Source organism: Sardina pilchardus, chromosome 11, assembly GCF_963854185.1.
Source record: "Sardina pilchardus chromosome 11, fSarPil1.1, whole genome shotgun sequence".
Taxonomy (NCBI): domain Eukaryota; kingdom Metazoa; phylum Chordata; class Actinopteri; order Clupeiformes; family Clupeidae; genus Sardina; species Sardina pilchardus.
This window is the reverse complement of record NC_085004.1, coordinates 30,080,504-30,100,798: the sequence shown is the minus strand read 5'-3', so window position 1 is coordinate 30,100,798 and position 20,295 is coordinate 30,080,504. Positions and strand designations below refer to the sequence as shown.

Sequence of the window (20,295 nt, the reverse complement as noted above, 5' to 3'; positions counted from 1 at the left end):
CCTCTGCAGATCCCTCCTCAACAGCAGAATTGAAGGAGATCTCAGCGCTAAGCACAGTGATAGGCTGTGCCAGCGAGCTGTCAGTGAAATATGCATCTGTTTTTTTCTGTGTGGTGGTGGTAGTTCCCCTACCTGCAATGCAGTCGTATGTCTTCCTGAACGGGAGCAGCTGTCGCTGAGAAGCAGGCCTGTCCGCTGCAGTGCAGCAGGTAAAGCATCTGTTTCACCCTTTGACCTCGAGCAAACACTCACCCCAACAAAGACCACTCGATGATCTGTCACCATACATCAGTCCGTGCAACACCAGGCGAGAAATTGCTGTCACGCCAACGGCTTCGGTCAGAATTTTGGCCTCCAACTACCAAAAAAAAATGGACACGTGTCATTGTACAATTCAGCAACATCTTATCTGTAATACAGTATACAGTTCCAGGAATTTCAAATGAATTTTAACCACAGCATAGTGCATTTCACCATGTGTTTCCCCACATTCAGCCCAGTCCCAGCTCCTCGCATCTCTCCATTAAAGAAATAATATATAAGCAGTAAGCACAGTATCTAAATCTGTCAGCCAGCTCCAACCTCCCACTCACCCTGTTATTTAAAACTAATACAGTTTAACTAAAATACCATCTCTGAATGATTTAACACTGCACTTTTTTGAACTGGGAAGCATTGTACGTTATCATGGCGGCAAATTTGTTTGTTTCTTTTAACCCCCTGTCCCACCCCCTCTATATTTATGGCTACAGAGGGTCCCTAGGCGGCTTTTCCTTAGAGCGCACTCGTGTTTACAGCTAAGAAGTCCCATTGCCATTTACATAAATATATCTCCTGGGCCAATGGGGAGCTGGTGGTAACAAAGTGACTGCATCCAGGAGGTAGTAGACTATAATCCCCTCCTCAAATAGGCGGCAATCCTTTGCACTTGTCCGCGCCTCCACTTTCATGTTAAATTCATGGCTTTGGAGTGCGCTCCAGCCAACACTCTACGCCGTGTCGTATCCCCAATGTCTGATGTCTTACTGTGGTGTGATCCCAAAAAATACACAATTTAATGTGTGTGTGTGTGTGTGTGTGTGTGTGTGTGTGTGTGTACATGGGAGAGAGAGAGAAAGAAAGAAAGAGAGCATCTGGGGAGAGAGGGGAAGGGGAGTCCTTTCAAAATCCAAAATTACGACTACTACTCATCCCTCACCTCCCTTTTCCTCTCTATTTTCAAACCTTACACAAACACAGGTCATCAAGACCATGTCTCCATTTGTCTTCCTGTGCAAGCTGGGGGTCCCAAAAGCAAACACTGTCTGTTTAATTCAAATGATTATCAAAGACTAATAAGATCAAGTGGGTCTCTCTCTCTGTAATGAATATATTACAGGCACACAAGGGCTAAACAGCCAGGCAGGGGAAAAAAAGGAATGAATGATTTCTCTGTGGATGGGTCGAATGCTAATGTGGGGTCCAGATGCTGCGCCTTGTAATATTCAGCGCCTGTGCTGCTGTCCAGGCTGACACCCGGCTCCTGACCTTACATGGCTCACCTTGTGTCGATTTTACACGGAGCGTGTTTACGGTTTGCGCTGGAATCCCCCCATGCACATCTTCTAGCTTCCGTCTAATGGCTTAATTTCATGAGCCAGGCATCAACCTCACACACACACACACAGACACACACACACCACTACAAATATCAATACTAGAATCTGAATGAAAAACAGCCCCTTAACGTCTCCATCACTCTGAAGTGTGCCACCAAACACTCACTATTAAAGAAACCGATTTAGAAAAACACTGAAATCTGAGATGTATTCAGTTTTTTCTACTTACCAGTGATAATTCATCAGACTCCATTGGAAATGTATTGAGTTCGTGAAAAATGTATGAATTACTAATTAATGAGGCATTCTGAGCACATTTACATATTCATAAAGGTGTGGTTGAGTAATTGACATATGCATGAGAGAACTGAGTGATGGCTTTGAAATAATAACACATGCCTACATAGGAACCTTTATTTTGCTAAATTCTTCAAAAAAGCAGAGGGAGTCGGGATGCTTTTAAATATCCATTACGTATTCATTCTTCCCAAAAGAAATGCAGTCAAATGCTTTGAGAGATAAATACACGAAGGAGAGGCAATGATGTGAAACAGTATGTAAAATTACATTTTGTGAAATATTGTCCCGTGTGGATTTTTCAAAAGTTCATTTAGCAAACCAATGTGCCCAACAACCATGCTCGGAAATTCTCAACATGTGGGTGAGTTTTGTACAGAAAAACATTCTCTTTTTTTCTCTCTCTCTCTCAATAACAAATGAAATGAGCAGAACTAAACTGATACTTTGATAAAGCCTGGCAAATACACACACATGCACGAGCAGGCATGTAAACCCCACACACCACACACACATACAACGACACAGAGAGGGGGGGCAGGGAGAGAGAGAGAGAGAGAGAGAGAGAGAGAGAGAGAGAGAGAGAGCACGCACTTTCTAAATTATTTTAAAGATAGAACATGTATTTATTCCTATAGAATTTGTGATTGACAGTTAAACGACCTAGTCCAGTATCCCCAAAACCAAAAAAGACCATCCAAATTTGGAGTAATATTGTCCAAGCCATTACTTCCCCTTTAAAACGGGGCCAGTCCAAAAGTGGCTGTTTACTGTGGTGGTTTTCCTGATAGCTGCTGAAAGAATCTGATTAATAGCATCCCACTGAGGCATGAGGTCAGCTTTTTGGAAGCCGGCTTGCAATGGGGCAGGTCCAAGAGGGTTTGGCCCACGCCAGGGTGTGTGTCACTCCGAAAACGTCTTTCCATTGTTAACGGTCTCCTCATAAAAGCCCCTGTGAAGACTGACCCAAATATGGTGCATTAGGAGAGCACAAACAACATTCAGATGGTTCCTAGGCTTTCCTTACAGCTATGTCCTGGCGAATGACAAGTTCAACAAAAACATGTTGAGTTTTTCACCCGGCCCCATTGTGTTCCCACATTAACTCCAAGCTGGGCCCTTTGAGCCTGCCCAGAGCTGTGTCTGGATTCCTCTGTCTGGAGATGGCTCTGTCAGCAGGCTTGGCCTCGTCCGCACACCACACAGTCTCCTCCTGCACTCCTCTTTTCAGCTTCACCCTTTCTCTCCCTCCCTCCTTCCTCCCTCCCTCCTGCCTCTACTCCTTCTCTCTGTTTCTTGGCTTCCAGACACAATATGCTGAACGATTGATGGGGCGAGGGGAAAGTTAAACAATTAAAGATGGCCTTGCGAGCCAACTGGTTTGTGCTTTCTGCTACTCGCCGAGTCAGGGGCTTTGTGTTCTTAGGCCATTGTTTAGATAGAAAATGAAAGATCTCATTTCCAAAACAGGAGGACTCTGAACTCTCTGTCCATAGACAATCCTAGCATGGTCCCTGAGTAAAGCAGAGGCCAGTACACACAAGGATAAGAACAAACCAAAAGAGATAATGGTTTCTTACAGAAAATTTCAAATGAGCTCAGAAAAAGCGAGGAAACCCTTAGCATGGTAGACTATCTGAAATTAAAGCTTTAATACACCAAGCAAATGTGAACCCTTACTAGCAGGGAATAGAAATATCAATCCCAAATTTTAATATCTCTAAATACCAGAGGCCCTGATCAATCAGGCTCCGCTTGATAGCTCTTGTACTCTTGTACAGAGAGGGCTAAACAGAAGGGGGAGATTGAGAAAGAGAGAGCGAGAGAGAGTGTGTGTGAGAGAGAGAGAGAGAAAGAGGTAAGGCTACCGTGTCATGAATCAGCCATGGCTTGAGGATGCAGAAGTTTGAGTTTAACCTTGCAGGACTTTTGGAAGGCACCTCTGAGGCTCTGCGAAGAGTTTTGGCAGAGGAACAAGGAGCCTGGTGGGTCCGCATATCTCGGGGAGCTGGTACTCCGCACTAATCTATTTTAAACCATCTGTGAAATTAGCAAGATTCCTTAAGTCCTTCACCTCCAAGGATTAAAAATTGCTCGAGGTCTGGACAGTCTTTGCATAAGCTATATTCACATATTAGAAAGCCCAGCATCACCACCAATTCATATATGTAATAAAATCACATCTGCTATTGTAGTGACACTTTCTCCTTCACGAGAAGCCAAAATAAGTAATGTGCACAAAATACACGCCTCTTCAAAACATTCCATTCTGATCAGGTTTTCTGTAAGGTCAAACATATGATAACATATGGTGCTATCCAACACTTTGCATATTGGCAACGATGAATCCCAAAAAACTGATGAAACGACATGAGTTAAAAATGGGTAGGTGTAGACATTCTCATAAGGGATATGGAGGGATGTTTAGTTGGAAAGAATTCACTATTCTGGCAAACCTATAACTTACATCCATACATTTTTCACAAAGGAGAATAAAATGAAAATATGAACAGATCAAACTAAAATCCCCACACAAATGTGCAGCGCTTCAGCCAAACTCTTTACAATAAAGTCATGAGTTGAGTCTTAATGAGAAAATCAGATAGAGAGCAGCTGCGCTTGGGGAGAGACGGGGCTGGTAGGCTGATTCACTGGACTCAGTGGCATAAGCCCTGCGCTCAGGAGGAGACCTGCAGGCTCCAAACACTAAAATATTCTTTCAGACGAGCAGACCCTCCGATGTTTAGTCATCTGGGCTGCGCCGTGCAGCGGCAGACCTGCCGGGTCTGCAAGGCAGCACAATATTAATTACTGTCTGCAGCCCAAACACCTACATCTTTGAACTAACACTGTGACAGTTCGTCCAAACAAGGCACTTAAAGGCTGCAACATCACTCTTCATGCTTCACGAGTCTCCCAGTTTGTCTCCCTTCCCATATGGCCCGGGAGGACAAGCACTGGTGTGGCATAAGAGAGAATGTTGGCGGGGGTGGGGAGACTAGCGTTCTCTGGGGGTTAAATAGCCTAATTAATTATTGTATTAAAGAATTATTGTCTTTTACGTAGAGAAACAAAAATGTTAGTATAGGCCAGTGATCATGTCTGTTTGACCAGGCACACAAGCATACGCTCAACAGTGCAGGTAGGGAACACACAAAAGCCGGCGTTCTTTTACTCTGAGCCAATGATTTGTAATGCAAGCTTTGTGAATTACAATAAGATTTACAGTGCAGCCGTATATGCCTAATTTTCCATCTATGGCAGGGTGCTTCAGCAGCCGGCGAGAGCGCTGACACAGGCGACTATTACACACACACAGTTAAAATGTGGTTTTTACGAATACGCTGGGGGAAAGGAGCTTACAGCACGGCCTGGCAGGAGACATAATATGATTGATGAAGAGAACAAAAGACACACAGAAACGGTTTTCCAAAATGTTTTGAAATGACTCCTGTTCCAGGACGTTCTTTTTTCTACCCAAGCAGTCTGTGAAGAGCTGCAGCAAGCCAGAAAGCCTGTGACTCCATTTGGAGAGCTACTCTTGAAGTCTGCAGGCACACAGTAGCAGATGTCTAACACGTACATACGTACGAGAGCTTCACATGGATGAGCAACTTGACAGGTAAGCTACTGTTGTTGACGCCCTCGGTGAGTGTCAAAGGCACCTCTCACTTTTTTTCTTTAATTTCGACTACCTTTCAGAGGCCCTAAAACCCACACAGATCCTGATCAGAGCAGTGAAAGGGAGTGATAGCAATGATGCAAAAGACAACTGGAAACTTGTGATCTGAGGGCCTCAAACTCCATCTGAACTGATCTTACTGACATGCTCAGACTGCAGTCTAACTGTCAAACTGTGGAGGTAAAAGTCTACAGTCTGTTTAACCTGATGGGTCTTACTGTACACATTCCCTTAAAACAGCATGACCCCAACCGACCAAACCGACCAAAGCTACAGATCATGTCATCCTGTAAAATGCCTCTCTCAAGAGTACACTCTCTCAAGAGTACACAAAGACAAAGTGTGATAAAGGGTGAAAATGGCAAGCTACAGTGACCACAGATAATGTTCCATAGACTGGTGAATATTACTCACCGCTGGCAAAACAATGGGATCTGGTCAGTTGCACATTCACTGGATAGGCCTATCCATGATGTCAGTCGAAGGAGATAGGCCTACGCACTCCTAGAAATCAGACAATAAAATTAGTTTCACACTCTCAGTGCCAGGAGAGAACCCAATAAGCATACAGAAACGCACAAGATAGCCTAAGTAGTGTCCTTTTCAATTTAACCAGATCTTCATTGTTTAAGGAGCTGCTAAGCTATATTTTGAGCATTTTGTCTAAATACAGACAGATAGGGAGTATTGATAATTGACTGCGGGACGACTCGAACAGGAGTCAGAACTAAAAGAAAAACACGAGTCCCTGTGGGCACGGCCATTTTTAGTATCGCCTACGCCTATATTAAATGCCAAACCCCAAGGTGTTTGCAAGCTGACTGTGTAATGTTCTCATACTGAAATGGAGTGGTTGTGGTTCAGTAGTATTATAGCCTTGTTGTAATTGTTGTAAAATTGTAATGCCAGTTATTGTATCTACACAGAAGAATCCACCAGCCATATCGACGCTTAGGTGCTAAAGAGTAAACTCAGTATCACGGCCACTATGTAGCCTAGCAAATTAAAAGCCGACTGGATAGCTGCTGTGAAAAAAAGTATTTCGAACAATAAGCCAAACGTAGGCTATGTCAAAAAAATGCATGCGGTTATGTAATCCAATGGAAGTTTGAAGTTTATACTTTGCCACCAAATTGCTAGCGGTTAACAGGTTAGATGGTCATTTTTACCTGGATGGGTTCTGAAAGCCATGAAATTCAAATGAGCGCGACAGACTACATTGGCTGCAGTGCGGACCATTTTAACTGGATGTAGGCCTATCAAAGGCGCGAAACAAGCTGGCCAGGCTAAACGCGCCATTCCTATTTGGATTTGCAAAACCTGCCTTTGTCTTGTAGGCTGAACTAGATCAGCGTAGTTTAAATAAATTGCAGCGTGAGTGCATTAACATTTCTCCATGTTTCTCCATGTTCTCCTTAGATGTCTTATGTTGATAAACTTTTTTTTTTTCCATGACAATCCACCTCTTTCTTTTACTGTCATGGATTGCAAAATTAGCTAGCTAGTTATTTTCTCCGTCAATCTTTTGACTGGTTTATATGGTAGGCTATAGCATATCTATTAACCCTATATATGGTAGCCTATATAGTTTATTTTTAAGCAATAGGGTAAATACTTTTCCATTTATAGTTTGCTATTAAGTTAATTTATTACATTAATTTATGAAGCATGAACATCTGCATTAGCCTAATCTGCTCGGATATCCTCTTGTTGATCGCAGAACCGCCAAGGAAAGGCAGTTTTCCTGATAGGCTATTTGTTGAAGAAAATGGTTTCATATTTTGTATGCTTGAATTTCCCCTTGGGGATCAATAAAGTATCTATTTATCAATCTATGTATCTATCTATGTATCTATGTATCTATCTATCTATCTATCTATGAATATACTTTGTGTATTTTTGTAGTTCAAAAATAGCCTACTGGCAATGGCAAATATATTTGGTAAAACCAGTCACCTAGCCTACTTTGATGATGTGATGTCATCATAAAAGTGCAAAATAATGAAAGCAGCTTCTCACTGGTGCTGCCTTAGTAATTTGCCCGGATAAGAGTTCTTGTGAGCAGAATATTGAGATTCAGGAAGACGATCCATCCAGTGCAAGGTGAGTAACGTGTAGGCCTACACTGTAAGTTGCTCACACACACACCAACTGTAAGTTTCTTGGAAACTTTAATAACCAGTTTCTTGAGAACTTTAATCATCCAATCGGAAGACATTGAGCCGGTTATGTGGGTGCCCTGCAACAAGTTGCCCCATAGTCTATCGGCTAATGAAACATGTCATAATTTGCTCTGACTTAATGTGATCGTAATATTAAGATTCAGTAAGATAATCTTTAATGATAAGATAGATGAGTGACTTGTGGGTTGCTCACACACACACACACACACACACACACACACACACACACACACAAAACTCACGTTTCTTGGGAACGTCAATGATCAGTTTCTTGAGAACCAATCGCTTATGTGGTTGCCCCGGAACGCTGCTCATTCTGGGCATGCATTGACAATGTCAGAGACTTGTCCTCACTTTGTACCACTTGGCAAAGCTACAGTTGTTTGTGAGTGCATCTCTGATAAAGTATTACAGTAGGCTATAGCCTAGAAATCTAGATGCCCCTATAGTGCCAGGGTAATAGTATACTGTAGGCTTTGAGATGAGAATGGTCAGTGTACTGATGAGGGAATAGATTAAATAGGTAGATATGTAAGGTTTGCAAAGTAAAATGCTCCCTTAAAGAGTATTTAAGTACTTTCAAAAATACAGTATTGGGTAGGCCTATTTTATTTCAAAATGCATTTTGATGTGTTTTTGCCCATCTCTGTCAACAGCTAGAACAGCCAGGCAGCTACAGCGCTACACTCTGTTAGCATATTTAAAATCATGCCCCCCACTAACTGCCTTTTCTGCCTTTCTCGCGCAGACAGCCCTCAGTGACTTTGGGAAACAGAGATCTATGTGAAAAATGGCCAGAATTTTCCTTTAAGGCATCAGGAGGGAGGTTTACCCAACACACATAAGCTTCCATTACACTCCACACCAACTCATTCACATCCAAGCTGAGCTTGATACTGCACACTGCACAGATGCATAACCGAAGAAAAAAAGAGACAATGCTTGGGTGGGCCTAGTCCACCCTGGCCCCTGCCTAGCTGGCCCTGTTGTAGTAAGGTCAAGCAGTAGGCCAAGGCAGGCACATGGCAATACATAACTTTAGGAGTCCCTAGGACACCATGCAAGCTCGATGGTGATCAGGTGCTGTGCTACCACTGAAAACCCAACGATCATGTTTTTTGAAGATATCTTGAAATTATATTTTCCCTGAAATCACGTTGCATAGAAATACAACCTTCTTGCTTATTGGACTCAGAATGCAACTAAGCCAAGATTGAAACAATACAAAGGCCAATGGTAGGGTACATCAATTTCACATGATCATGAACAGATTCTAAAAATTATATATAGCAAAACAGGGTTTAGTTTCTGGGAATATACTGTAAATTGGTGAGCAACAGCTTCAGAGAACCACTAAGCATCCTATTGGCTACCATTTGTCTGTATATGGACAAAGTTTCCTACAAAACCATAAGATATATTTCCTGCCCCCAAATAAATATGAAACAGACACAAATATCGTAAAACAAAATGTCTCTTTAATTTGTAAGTGTCAACAGCAGTACAAAAGATGGAGTGGTGGTGAGACGGCTTTTTTTCTTGTGTGATTTCATTTTCTTTTTATGGAAAAGGAGGACACTCTTGAGGTAAATGATAAACAGGAAGTAACACCAAACTCGGTCGTGTTACATCGACTTGACTGCGTACACATACGGTACTGTAGAAAGATGGTGTTACATTATGATATGCCAAAATGCATCCTGTAGGGAAACAACCTAAATAATTTATACACCACTAAGGTGCCTAAAAACACCCAAATGTGTCACTCATCTGGTATACTTTATCTGATATATTAATACTACCAAAACAGAGAAGACTGGTCTCCAAACATAGCACTGAATTATTTAACCTTTAGTTTACCTCACGTCAATACTGCACATGGAAACCAAGGACTTGCTGGTTTACATATTGAAGCCAAGCAAAAAATATTTTTAGTACCATTTTTTTCATTTCTTTTTTAAAACAATAATATCCTTAGCAAATAGCTGTCTTTTGCACTGTATAAAGAAGAATGTGAACACAAATGTGATGGCAACCTTTTTTAAGTTCAATTAAAAACTTTACACTGGACTGTACAAGATATTATGATAAACTATTTACATTTTTCAGACTTAAAACTTTTAAAAGCAGCAACAGACACTATTTCATCACCTCTAACTCCCGATCAATACCTGCCAAAGGCCTAGGTACCAGCCGAGTAACCGGTCTCTATGCAAAAGAACAAACAAACAAACAAACAAACAAACAAACAAAAACAAACATGTATTAGGCTGCCAAAGGGAATCAAAATAACTGCGGCTGAAGCAACAGAAGAGCATCACGCACAGTGTTGCTGAGGAGACGATTTGGAGAACACAAATAACCTAAGAAGCAGAGTACCATGGACAACAGCATATTATGTTGTCCCAAACAGCAAAAATTTTACTCTTCTGAACAGCAGCTAGCATGTCAGTCCAGCATGTCAGTGAATTGTGCTGATTAAATTAACAAAGAACAATCCCACAATATACATCACATAAGTTCAATGACAGAAAAAAAAAAGAATTACAGTAAGATAAGTTAAGTAAAAACAGCATTCGAGCTCTGTCTTCAGTTGTATCTACATTGTGTTAATATGGCAGTGACAATGATGAAGGAACAGAAATGTCAATTGGGCTAGATTGCTGCTGGCTGCGTTTTGTGAAAAAACGTCAATTTTTAAGATAGTAATAAGAGACAAAAAGGACTAAAGAGGACAGAGAATGCGCACGAGTGTCCGTGTACAGCATAGATTCTAATAAATATTTGCACATCCCCTATGATCTACGCTATCCAAGAACCTCACCTGTGATTTCAAGAAATGTAATTGTATTCTTCTTCTTTTTTTTTAGTTATATTAAAATTGTTCTGTAAAACTGATGCATGCAAATGTTTTCTTTCTTTCTTTTTTTTTTTTTTTTTTTTAAATAAACACCAATCTGGGGTTTGGGGCAAAATTTGGCACATTATTGAATGACAGCCGCCATATGCAATAACTTATTGTGACCACTTATTATTGTGACAGGACTATCTATGATCACATACAAACATTTTCATTGGGGGTTGAGACCTAGCCATTCACACAGGCCTACATCTGTAACACTGTCAGTTCAGATAATTTCCTGCAGAGTTTGACACTTGGTTGCATTGCACTGCACTGTAAAACATTTTCGGTGTATAATTCCAATAGACAACTGATTCACAAGTAGTACAGTTTTGGCTGATTGAACAGGTCTAATGATTATCATTGAAACACAAGCAAGGTGTTGGCTGTCTCAGCTACAGGTGAAATACTGCTAGTTCAACAGGGATGTCAGTTCAGCATCTACATGAGGTACAGTGACTTGTCAGTTTCTTTTTTTTTCAGAACAAGGACCAACATACACAATGTGAAAAAAAAGTCAAATACATAACTTATACTTCACTAAGTATCCATGAACAAAAATAGATTTCTATTTTCCTATGTTATATGTACAATAAAACATCTGTGATGAGATGGTGAATTTGTAAAAAAAAAAAAGCATGAAAGAAAGAAAAGAAACTTTGTTTTGAGCTCCAATTCTGGTTCAAATCTCAACTGTTTATTTTTTTTTTCTGATTGTCCGTTTATTCTGTTCTACTGACACTTTTAGAGCCAGCAATGGCTAATAAATACAATAAAATGTCTATATGCACTATATAGCTTCAAATACAATATACAACACAAATATACGTGACTAATAAAATGTGATACTGATGTCCGGTGTGTCTCAGTTGGCCAGTCAATATGCAAGCCTTCTGTCAACTTCTTCCCATCCCCTAGGCAGCCCTGGAGCTTAAATGAAATGTTCATTCATCACGTGTCTTTGCATAAATAAACAAAATAAGTAGACAGAAACATGACTCAGATCTGGCAACTGTGAGACGAGCCCACATGAGTTCAAACAGGTGACTTTTGTTCATGTAGTTTTTTTTTCCTCGCACAACAGCTTCACATTAGTCAGAATTGATAAAAAATACCATTTATATCCAGTGCTCATAACACTTATGAAACATTGTCTCTGTGTGAGAATGAACTTCTTTTTTGTCCTTTTTTAAATCTTTTTTTTTTGTTGTTTTTTTTTGTTTGTTTGTTATACTAGCGCAATCAAGTTTCAAGTCCGAAGAGTCCAAAGACAGTCCTTTTGTTGTCCACCAGCCTACAAAATAGTTTTGGCATGGTCACGAAAATATGTACAAATCATGTACAAATCAACCAATCAACCAGCACACAGAAGTGACAGCTTCAAACAAGACACACAAGTTGGCCTATAGAGAAAAAAGAGAGCTCGGCTTTGCTTTGACGGAGAACGATAGGGATTCTGCCAAGCACTGTACCTTTTTAAAAAGATGGAAAAAAAATACAAAAATTCTAAAATACAAACACAAATGTTCTTAAAGAGAAGTGCTTAAAACTTCTAAGCCTTTTTGTTAAATGCTTTTAAATGGGGGTGAGGGTTGGGGGGGGGGGGGGGGGGGGTATGGGGATAAACAGACACTATCACAGTCGATGTGACAAGAGAGAATAAGATCTTCACATCCATCCGTACCGTGAAAAGCTAATGCAGTGATCAGCAGCACCAAAGCGATCGAGTGAGTGACAGAGAGACTGAGGCGTTGGGATGGGGACGGCCAGCAGTTTCAAACCCTTATCTCTGTGTAGTGGATTAGATGGACAGGTTCAAGGGCAGGGGGAAAATGGCAGGCCTCATGCATTAATAATGCCGTATTTTGGGATGATAGCGACTCGTAAGTCATTTTAATAATCCCCCACAGCGTGATGTACTTGTTCCATCTGCTCGCCAGCGCCACGGGCCTGAACGCGGCCGTGGCCTTTTCACCCTCACTTTGATGGAGGGCACAATGAAAACGATAAGGCCTCCGCCGGTATTGTTCTCCTCTGCCCAGGCACCGCTGCTTTGCCGGGCCGTGCCAGATGGCACTCTCGCGGGGGCAGGGGGCAGGGGTGGCAGGGGTGGCGGGGGAGCAGGGTGGAGATGAAGGTGCGCTAGACCCTGCACCCCTCAGGAGGCCGCAGCGGGAAACGCAGCAGCAACCAGTGGGCCTGACCGCTGCTCGTCTCTTTGCTGCCCTTCCGCAAGGAGCCGTTCTAATGATTAAAAGATCCTCGCCACTACAATGAGGATTGAGAGGATTGGGTTTGTTTTTTTTTTGTATCAAGAATTCTGTGCTTTTAAGAAAATCTGCACTGATTGTATCAGCAGTTCAAATTGAAATTAAGCCATTTTTATCACTTTATCAGTAGATATGTTTCTTTTTTTTCCTTTTCTAATATTTAGCATCCTAGAACTTGTCAATGATCAAATGTACCAAACCTAAAAATCCTAATATCTGATGCAATATGTCAGGACACATTTAAAATGCAGAGGTTTTAAAAAAAAAGTGCAACACTTCATGTTCTGAATACTTGGAGAGATTAAGTGCTGATATTCATTGCTTGTACAAATCTGGGGGCAGTTCCCTACACCTGCCCTCGTTGCAACTGGCCCACTGCATCCAGATAAACTGGAGCTTTTCTTAAGACCTTGTAATGAGGAGCACATCACATGAACCCAAAGACCATGCTCTGCTCTAAGACTTTCTTGTGTCAATTAAGATTTACAATGTCCCAAAGATTTAAATTCAGGAAAAGAAGACTTTAAGGACTTTAAACTTTGTGCCCTGGTGGAGGCTAAAGTGTTTAAGAGAATGTACTGTGCATATTGGACAACAGCAATTTACGATTGTAATGCCACCAAAGCTGCCTTTGCTGCCTTTCCAAGTCAGTGGATTGGATGCCTTTGGCCCCTTGGCATTCTGGACTGATTACAATCACTCTGATTAAGAACTTAGTGTGTAAGACTGAATTGGAGAGCTAGGCGAGGGGTGGGGGTGGGTAGCTTGGTTCTGTTGATCACTGTATTAAACTTCCTGGAGAAAAGTATTACTCCAACAACTCCATGGCCAGCAAGCACTTACAGGCCATCTCATCAAAAACCGCAAACATCACACAGATTCCTGAGTGCTTTTCCATGATAAAGAGCACAGATGCACCGAAACAAGACTTGGGGTGGAGGGGGAGCTTCGATCTGATATCAAAGATTGTCCAAAATACAGTCTCCCTTAAGACTAAAATTAATAATAATATAAAAAAAGAGATTTACGAAAAAAGGAAGCTTATGAAATGTTTGGCACACTGGAACTTATCTCAATAATAATAATAATTATAATAATAATAACAATAATAATAATAATAATAAATGGGAGTCTGTTGCCTTCCCTCTGTTCTCAGATTTGAGACCGTTTTATCTTGCGATGAAATTTAAAATGTTTAGTTTTTTGTTATCTTCCTCATTTAAAACTGATCCGATTAAAAACATTCACGAGCTGTAAGCTGGCACAGCATACCTGAGTGAGAATATAAACCCCCATCATGAACAGTAATGTAAGCTAACAAAAGCAATCAACACATTAAAAAAACATACATGTATACTGATACAAACAATAAAGTAAGACTGTGAGAGCTATGGATGTTAATTTTCAAGTCCTGTCATCCAAATGTTTTAGGCAATAACCCTAACTGTGTAAATGTCCATCAAAAATAAAACAAAACAAAACAAAACAAAACAAAAAGAACACAAAATAAACAATGAGATAATAAAAAGCCAAAATTCAACACAATCAAACTGCTTCACACTTTTAAAAACACTTAAGACCAATAGCTGTTTGTTTCTGAGGGAGCCACATATGCATGCAGGCTCCTGAAGATAATATCATCAAAAAGAAATGTTTCTCTTTTTGTTCTGTAGTTCTTGTTTGTCTCCTTCTCTTCCATCGGGTGCTCCCCGTTCTCTCCAGTAGATGTACACTCTTGGTTGTGGGTGTGGGGGTTGGGGTAGGGTTCGGGGAGGGCTGGGAGGGTTGTGTGTGAGTTTGGCCTCTAGTTGGCACTGACAGGCTCCTGTGTGTCGTTCTCACTACTGTAGTCCGATTTGGGCTCCTCCTCAAAGTCCTCGTACATATCTATTTCGTCCTCGCCGTTGATGATGGCATCGCTGGTCACCATGGCGTTGGGTTCTATCTTCATGGCGAAGGTGCTCTGGATGACGGGGATGGTGGGCTCGGGACTGGCCGAGGCGCTGGAGCAGTCCGACGTCATGTGCGGGGAGGGCGTGGTGGTGGTCGTCATGGTTATGGCTCCAGGGTAGACCACACCTGCATTGGTACTGATGGGGAGTTGTGTCTGTGGCTGTTGCCTGTAAGTCAGAAAGAGTGAGAAAAAGAGAGAGAGAAAGAGAGAGCGAGAGATGGAGGGAAGTAAAAAAGAGAGGGAGAGATGGAAAGATGGAAGGAAATTAGAGAGAGAAAGAAAGAAAGACACAGAGGGTAGGAGAAGAGGAAAGAGGCGTTAAGATTTTCCACCGGACTTTCTTGACAGTTTAACTGCAGTTCTTACTCTCCTAAACTGAGTGCGGATTAGACTTCTGATGCAAAGATGACATGTTTATCATGCATCAAGGAAAACAATTACAGTCTTTGGGAATTAGCGAATGGAAGGAATGTGGAGAGCAAACAAAGACTCCGTCGACGGACAAGGTTCTTCAGTTTAAGCACTTAAATTTGAGAGCACCGGCTTTACTGTTCTCTAAAGGGGCATGTTCACAGCCAGAGCCTCTGCAAAAATAATTTGGGGCGGTTATGACGGAACAATTTTTAGAATCGTTGAGAAACGATACCCCTGCTTTTTGGTGACAAAGCCAATTGGTGGTTGAGACGCTGGCTCCTGATCTTCGTGGAGCATGATTGATACTCCAGCAATCGTGCTTCTAACTGGCGAAGTGGGAACACCTGGAGCAGGCTCTCCCTCTGGCCGCACGCAGTAAATTATAGTTACGGTCGAGACTTCTACCCCGTGGCCTCCTTTACATTCGTACTTATATTTTACATAGCATAATAACACCTATGCATACTCTCCTGGCAGTCTGCTATTGTCTGAAAGAAGCCAATTTTTAAACGCAGATCTCACAAAATAAACACTATAATAAAAATGTTGAACAAATGAGTTTGACATTTAGCTAATCAAATTTTCAAACAACATTTCAGCAATGTTTGGATTATGGGTTGGTAATCAAAACTGAGAATGATGGTCAAATAATCCAAGTGAAATGACTAGGCAGAATATGGCAACATATTACTGCAGTCAAACTCATTACAGGATCAGGGGATTAGTTAGGGTAATTGGCACACTGTACCTAAATGCAGCCTTCATATTGTGCAATGTGCACTGGGCTAACATTGAAGTACAGTAAATTTAAGTAGGTGTGTGTTTGTGTGTTTATGAGCAAGGTTAGCTTAAGTGTCTTTTTAGGGAATAGAGAAAGAATGAGAAAAACATAGAAACACAGTTTGTGTGTGTGTGTGTGTGTGTGTGTGTGTGTGTGTGTGTGTGTGTGTGTGTGAAGGGGGGTTGTATGTGGGGAGAGAAAGAGAGGGAGAGGGAAAGAGAGTGTGTGTTGGAGGGATAGCTGGTGCATGTGTGTGTGTGTGTGTGTGTGTGTGTGTGTGTGTTTGCTTATGTCTGTGTGCCTATATCGGTGGAGTTCTTCACTGTGCACCTACCCCACAGTGAAGAACTGCCTCATCTCCTGTCTCCGCGACCGCATCATCTGCTTGTACTCGCCGATGCGCAGCTTCTTCCCGTCGATGATGCAGGTGCGTTTGGGCCGTGGCTTGTACTTGTAGTTGGGGTACTTCTCCAGGTGGATCTTGCTGAGGCGGGCCTGCTCTTCGTAGTACGGCTGCTTCTCCTGGTTACTCATCGACTTCCAGCGAGAACCTGCAGCCAGCACAACAGACAAAATAAGAAGCGGGCATATACAGATAACAAATAACAAATAACAATGTATAATGTATAAATTAATATAGCATCATTGTGCTCTACAAATATTTTATTTCCTTTTTTTTATTATTTACTAAAAGTTGCAGCAGTATTCTTTAATCCAGTAAAAATGTGAATAAGGTCAGAGATTTTGTTTGTTTGCATCTACATTATCTTAGAGCCGATTTAGAAATGTTTAGAAATATTCGGTGAGAAAGGCGAGGCTAGTCTTAGGGCTGGTAGGGGAGCTGGCTGCCTGCTGCATTAGAGGGAAAACAACAGGCCAGTAAATATCTGCAGCCTTCAGTGTGTCCCGGCTGACGGGACTTTTAGTAGCCGTGATCTATTGACTCTGAGCACTGTGGGACGAGACCCATTTAGCCCCGTCATTTTTCATGACAAACGCTGGCTCGTGACGGCCACTAAATCCATCTGATTGAACTGCTGGAACAGCACAAGTACTCCGGCTGCTCCAACGGCTGGACTACTGTGTGCTTAAGGTACATACATACAGAATGACCCAGGTGGAGGGGTGGTGTGTATGTGTGTGTGTGTGTGTGTGGCGGGGGAGTTGTAAGAATAAACAGAAATACTGCATTGCAAACTGCAGACATTTGTGCTAACAATTTTAAATAATTTGTGTGTGCATGTGTATATGTGTGTGTATTTAACTAAAGGGGGAAAAAAGTCTAAATTGATTTGTTGAAATAATCACTCATCGCAATATGGCCGTGTCCTCTGTGGCTTTTCCACAGTGTATAATTCACACACACGGGCAGGGCCGCGAGGTGAGGAGGAGGAGGAGGGCGAAGAGGAGGAGGAGGAGGGGGGAAAAAACTACACTGACGAGCATAAAGCATCATTCAGCTGGGTTTGGGCTCGACAGGTCCGGCTCTCGCCGCCACACACACACACACACACACACACACTCTCACACACACACACGGGCCAGTATTCCAGCCCCCCGTACCCCCCAACCCCCCCTCAAGCTCTCCCGCCCCGGCCTCCCGTCCACCTCCACAGAGTATCAGTGTTTCAGTTGAATGCCGGTCTGTTTCTTCTCCTTATTAACACACGGCTCAAAACACTATGCGTTTATCACTATTGCCAAGAGCCAGACAGCGGTGTGTTTATGCGCAGCTGAGCGGGAGCGCTTGGGAAAGCATCAGCACCCTTTCAAGAGGGACGGGGGAAGGAGAGGAGGGATTACTGGGATATGCCGTTTTTTTACCCCCCTTTCATTTCATTACTGTGATAAAAAAAGCAAGATACCATAAAACATAAGACGACAGATGATCTAAGGGGGAGAGATTATGAATATTGGCTCTAATTTTTAAGGGAGTGAGCGAATGTGTGTATGTTTGTTTTTTAACCACATGGGTAAAGTTGCGAATAAACTTTCAGGGTCATAATTTCAATAAACCCACTGAAATGGTAATGAATTATGAAGGTGCTGATCTGCTCGTATCCCTCTCTAGCTAAGATGTTCTTGTTCTAATCCAAAGCCTGACTGGTCTGTTTTTGCGTGTGGAGGTTTGAATTCCATCATGGAGCAGTCTGCTTATTCTGGAACATGTCGTCATCTTTAAACGAGATGGGAGGGTGGGCTTATACAAATGTAGCTGTAGCGGTGTGATGGATTTGAGGGCTTTTGTCTTACCCAGGATTTTGCTGATGTTGGAATTGTGCATGTCTGGAAAGGCCTGGAGGATTTTGCGGCGTTCATCCTTGGCCCAGACCATGAAGGCGTTCATGGGCCGTTTGATGTGCGGCTCGTTGGTGTTCCTTCCTCGGGATTCCCTGAAGACTCGCGCCTCGCCTGTGCTGGCGCCTCCTGTTGGCCAATAATAATACTGTTGTGGTTTATCTGCAGAGCCATTCAGTTCTCTACGCCCTGGAAACACCGGGGCAAGAAGAGGAGAGAGCAACAATGCAAGGCATTAATCTCCTGCCAAACCCGATCCGACATCACCCGAATCGGCCAGACTTACACACGTACCGGGGCCAGTGTTAAACATCACCAGCGTGAGCCTAACATGGAAACCGAGAGAAAACTTTTTTTCTTTTTCCTCTCCAACAGCCCTCCATCTACGGCACGTAATGTTTTGAGAGCAGAACAAGGAGACATTGAGTAACTGTGAAAAGCCACCCCAGAGCGGAGAACAGTGTCCTACCCAAACCAAGAAAGAATGGCCTTGACTAAAATGACAGCTAAATATTTTGTCTGGGTCTTAGCTAGCATTCGGGCCCGGTATTCAAACCCCTATATTTCAGGGCTGACACTTGTAATGTGTTGGGTGAAACATCCAATAATGCCAACCAAAATAGCAAACATAGCAGAGAGTTGGTCAAATAAGTATAATAATACCAAGAGGAAAACTGTGTGTACCAAAACGCTATTAAAACATTGGTCTTTATATTGCTATTCTGCACACACGCACACACACACGCACACACACACACACACACACACATGCACACACACACAGAGACACACAGACGCACAGTCACTGCCAGTAGACAGCCGCTCCTCAATCAGGCCATTCACAATCAGCATGAGAGATTGGAGTTTCTGTATTTAACTTTACAGCCGACTGGAAATGATTTCTGTTTGCATGCGCAGTTGCCTCCTTTTATATGTAAGATGTGAAAGAATTAAATAAAAGCTGTATGAATATTTAAACAAACAAAAACATGTTGGTAAACAAGGCTTGAAAAATAAAACAAAAAAAGCGTCTCCCATATGCTCGAATACATCTTTAATGATCCAAAAACTGGATAAGAAAGCTTGGAATGGCTCATGAATATTTAATCACCCACATGTGACGCACACACTCATCAGGACCACAGCTCTATGTCTTGGCACTCCTCACCTGGTTTGATTTTGATTATTATTTCAACCGATAAACAGAACGAGGCGTCTTAACGAGTGCAGGGGCTGGGGCTCGATTTGAAATATTACAGATGGATACTTCGAGAAACTGTACACACCCAAAGAAAAACACGGGTTTCAGTACAAGGAGCAGCGGTTTGGGTGAAATAAGGTCCAGTGGTCCTGGCACGTCTGTAACCCAGGGTTCAGATGACCAGCAGGAGGCTCTATGGGTTTGGACAGCAGTGGCGTATTCTCCCTGACCTACACTGGACAGCCAACACACTGACATACACAAGACGAGTAAAACTAGAGCATCTTCCCTTCATCGGACCACATTTGAAACATTCATCTCAGCATATGAATCTTATATTATCATTGATATTATCAGTGTTCAATGCCAATCAAGTAAAGAAAGTCAATTATCATCCTTGATTTTATCTTTATCAAATACAAATACTCACACACACACACACACACACACACACCTCCTTTAAATGTGAGGGCCAATATTACCTGGATGTACATATTAAAGATGCAGTCCCTGGAGCAGTTACAGATGAGAGTGCATCTGTTTGAGGGGCAGCAGCAGCAGAAGCAGAGACCCGCCTCCACCCTCTCTGGTGGAAGCCTTCCGCCGCACACAATCACATGCCTATTTCATTCACCGTTAAGCTCTCTTGGCCCTACCAAAAAAAATGTTATTTTTCTCCCCTCCTCTACCCCCTTCCTCTCTACCCCCCCCCCAG

At 42.3% G+C, this 20,295-nt stretch overlaps 1 protein-coding gene and 1 long non-coding RNA gene across 12 annotated transcripts in view; both read right to left on the bottom strand.

The window, feature by feature from the left end:
* Positions 1 to 348, bottom strand: part of LOC134095958 (uncharacterized) — a 121,725-nt gene extending 121,377 nt beyond the window's left edge. The window contains exon 1 of the long non-coding RNA XR_009940658.1: positions 253 to 348. This is a non-coding gene — a long non-coding RNA (uncharacterized LOC134095958). The remainder of the gene's footprint in view (positions 1 to 252) is intronic.
* Positions 349 to 9,233: 8,885 nt separating this feature from the next.
* sox6 (SRY-box transcription factor 6) overlaps positions 9,234 to 20,295 on the bottom strand; it is a 176,537-nt gene continuing 165,475 nt past the window's right edge. For 10 of the 11 annotated variants that reach the window (XM_062548505.1, XM_062548506.1, XM_062548508.1 and 7 more), the window contains 3 exons: positions 18,335 to 18,508; positions 16,416 to 16,632; positions 9,234 to 15,052 (listed from right to left, as the gene is read on the bottom strand). In XM_062548505.1, the coding sequence (XP_062404489.1) occupies positions 14,737 to 15,052; positions 16,416 to 16,632; positions 18,335 to 18,508 (707 nt within the window). In that variant the 3' untranslated portion in view covers positions 9,234 to 14,736. The remainder of the gene's footprint in view (positions 15,053 to 16,415; positions 16,633 to 18,334; positions 18,509 to 20,295) is intronic. The other variant, XM_062548509.1, reaches the window with a different exon arrangement.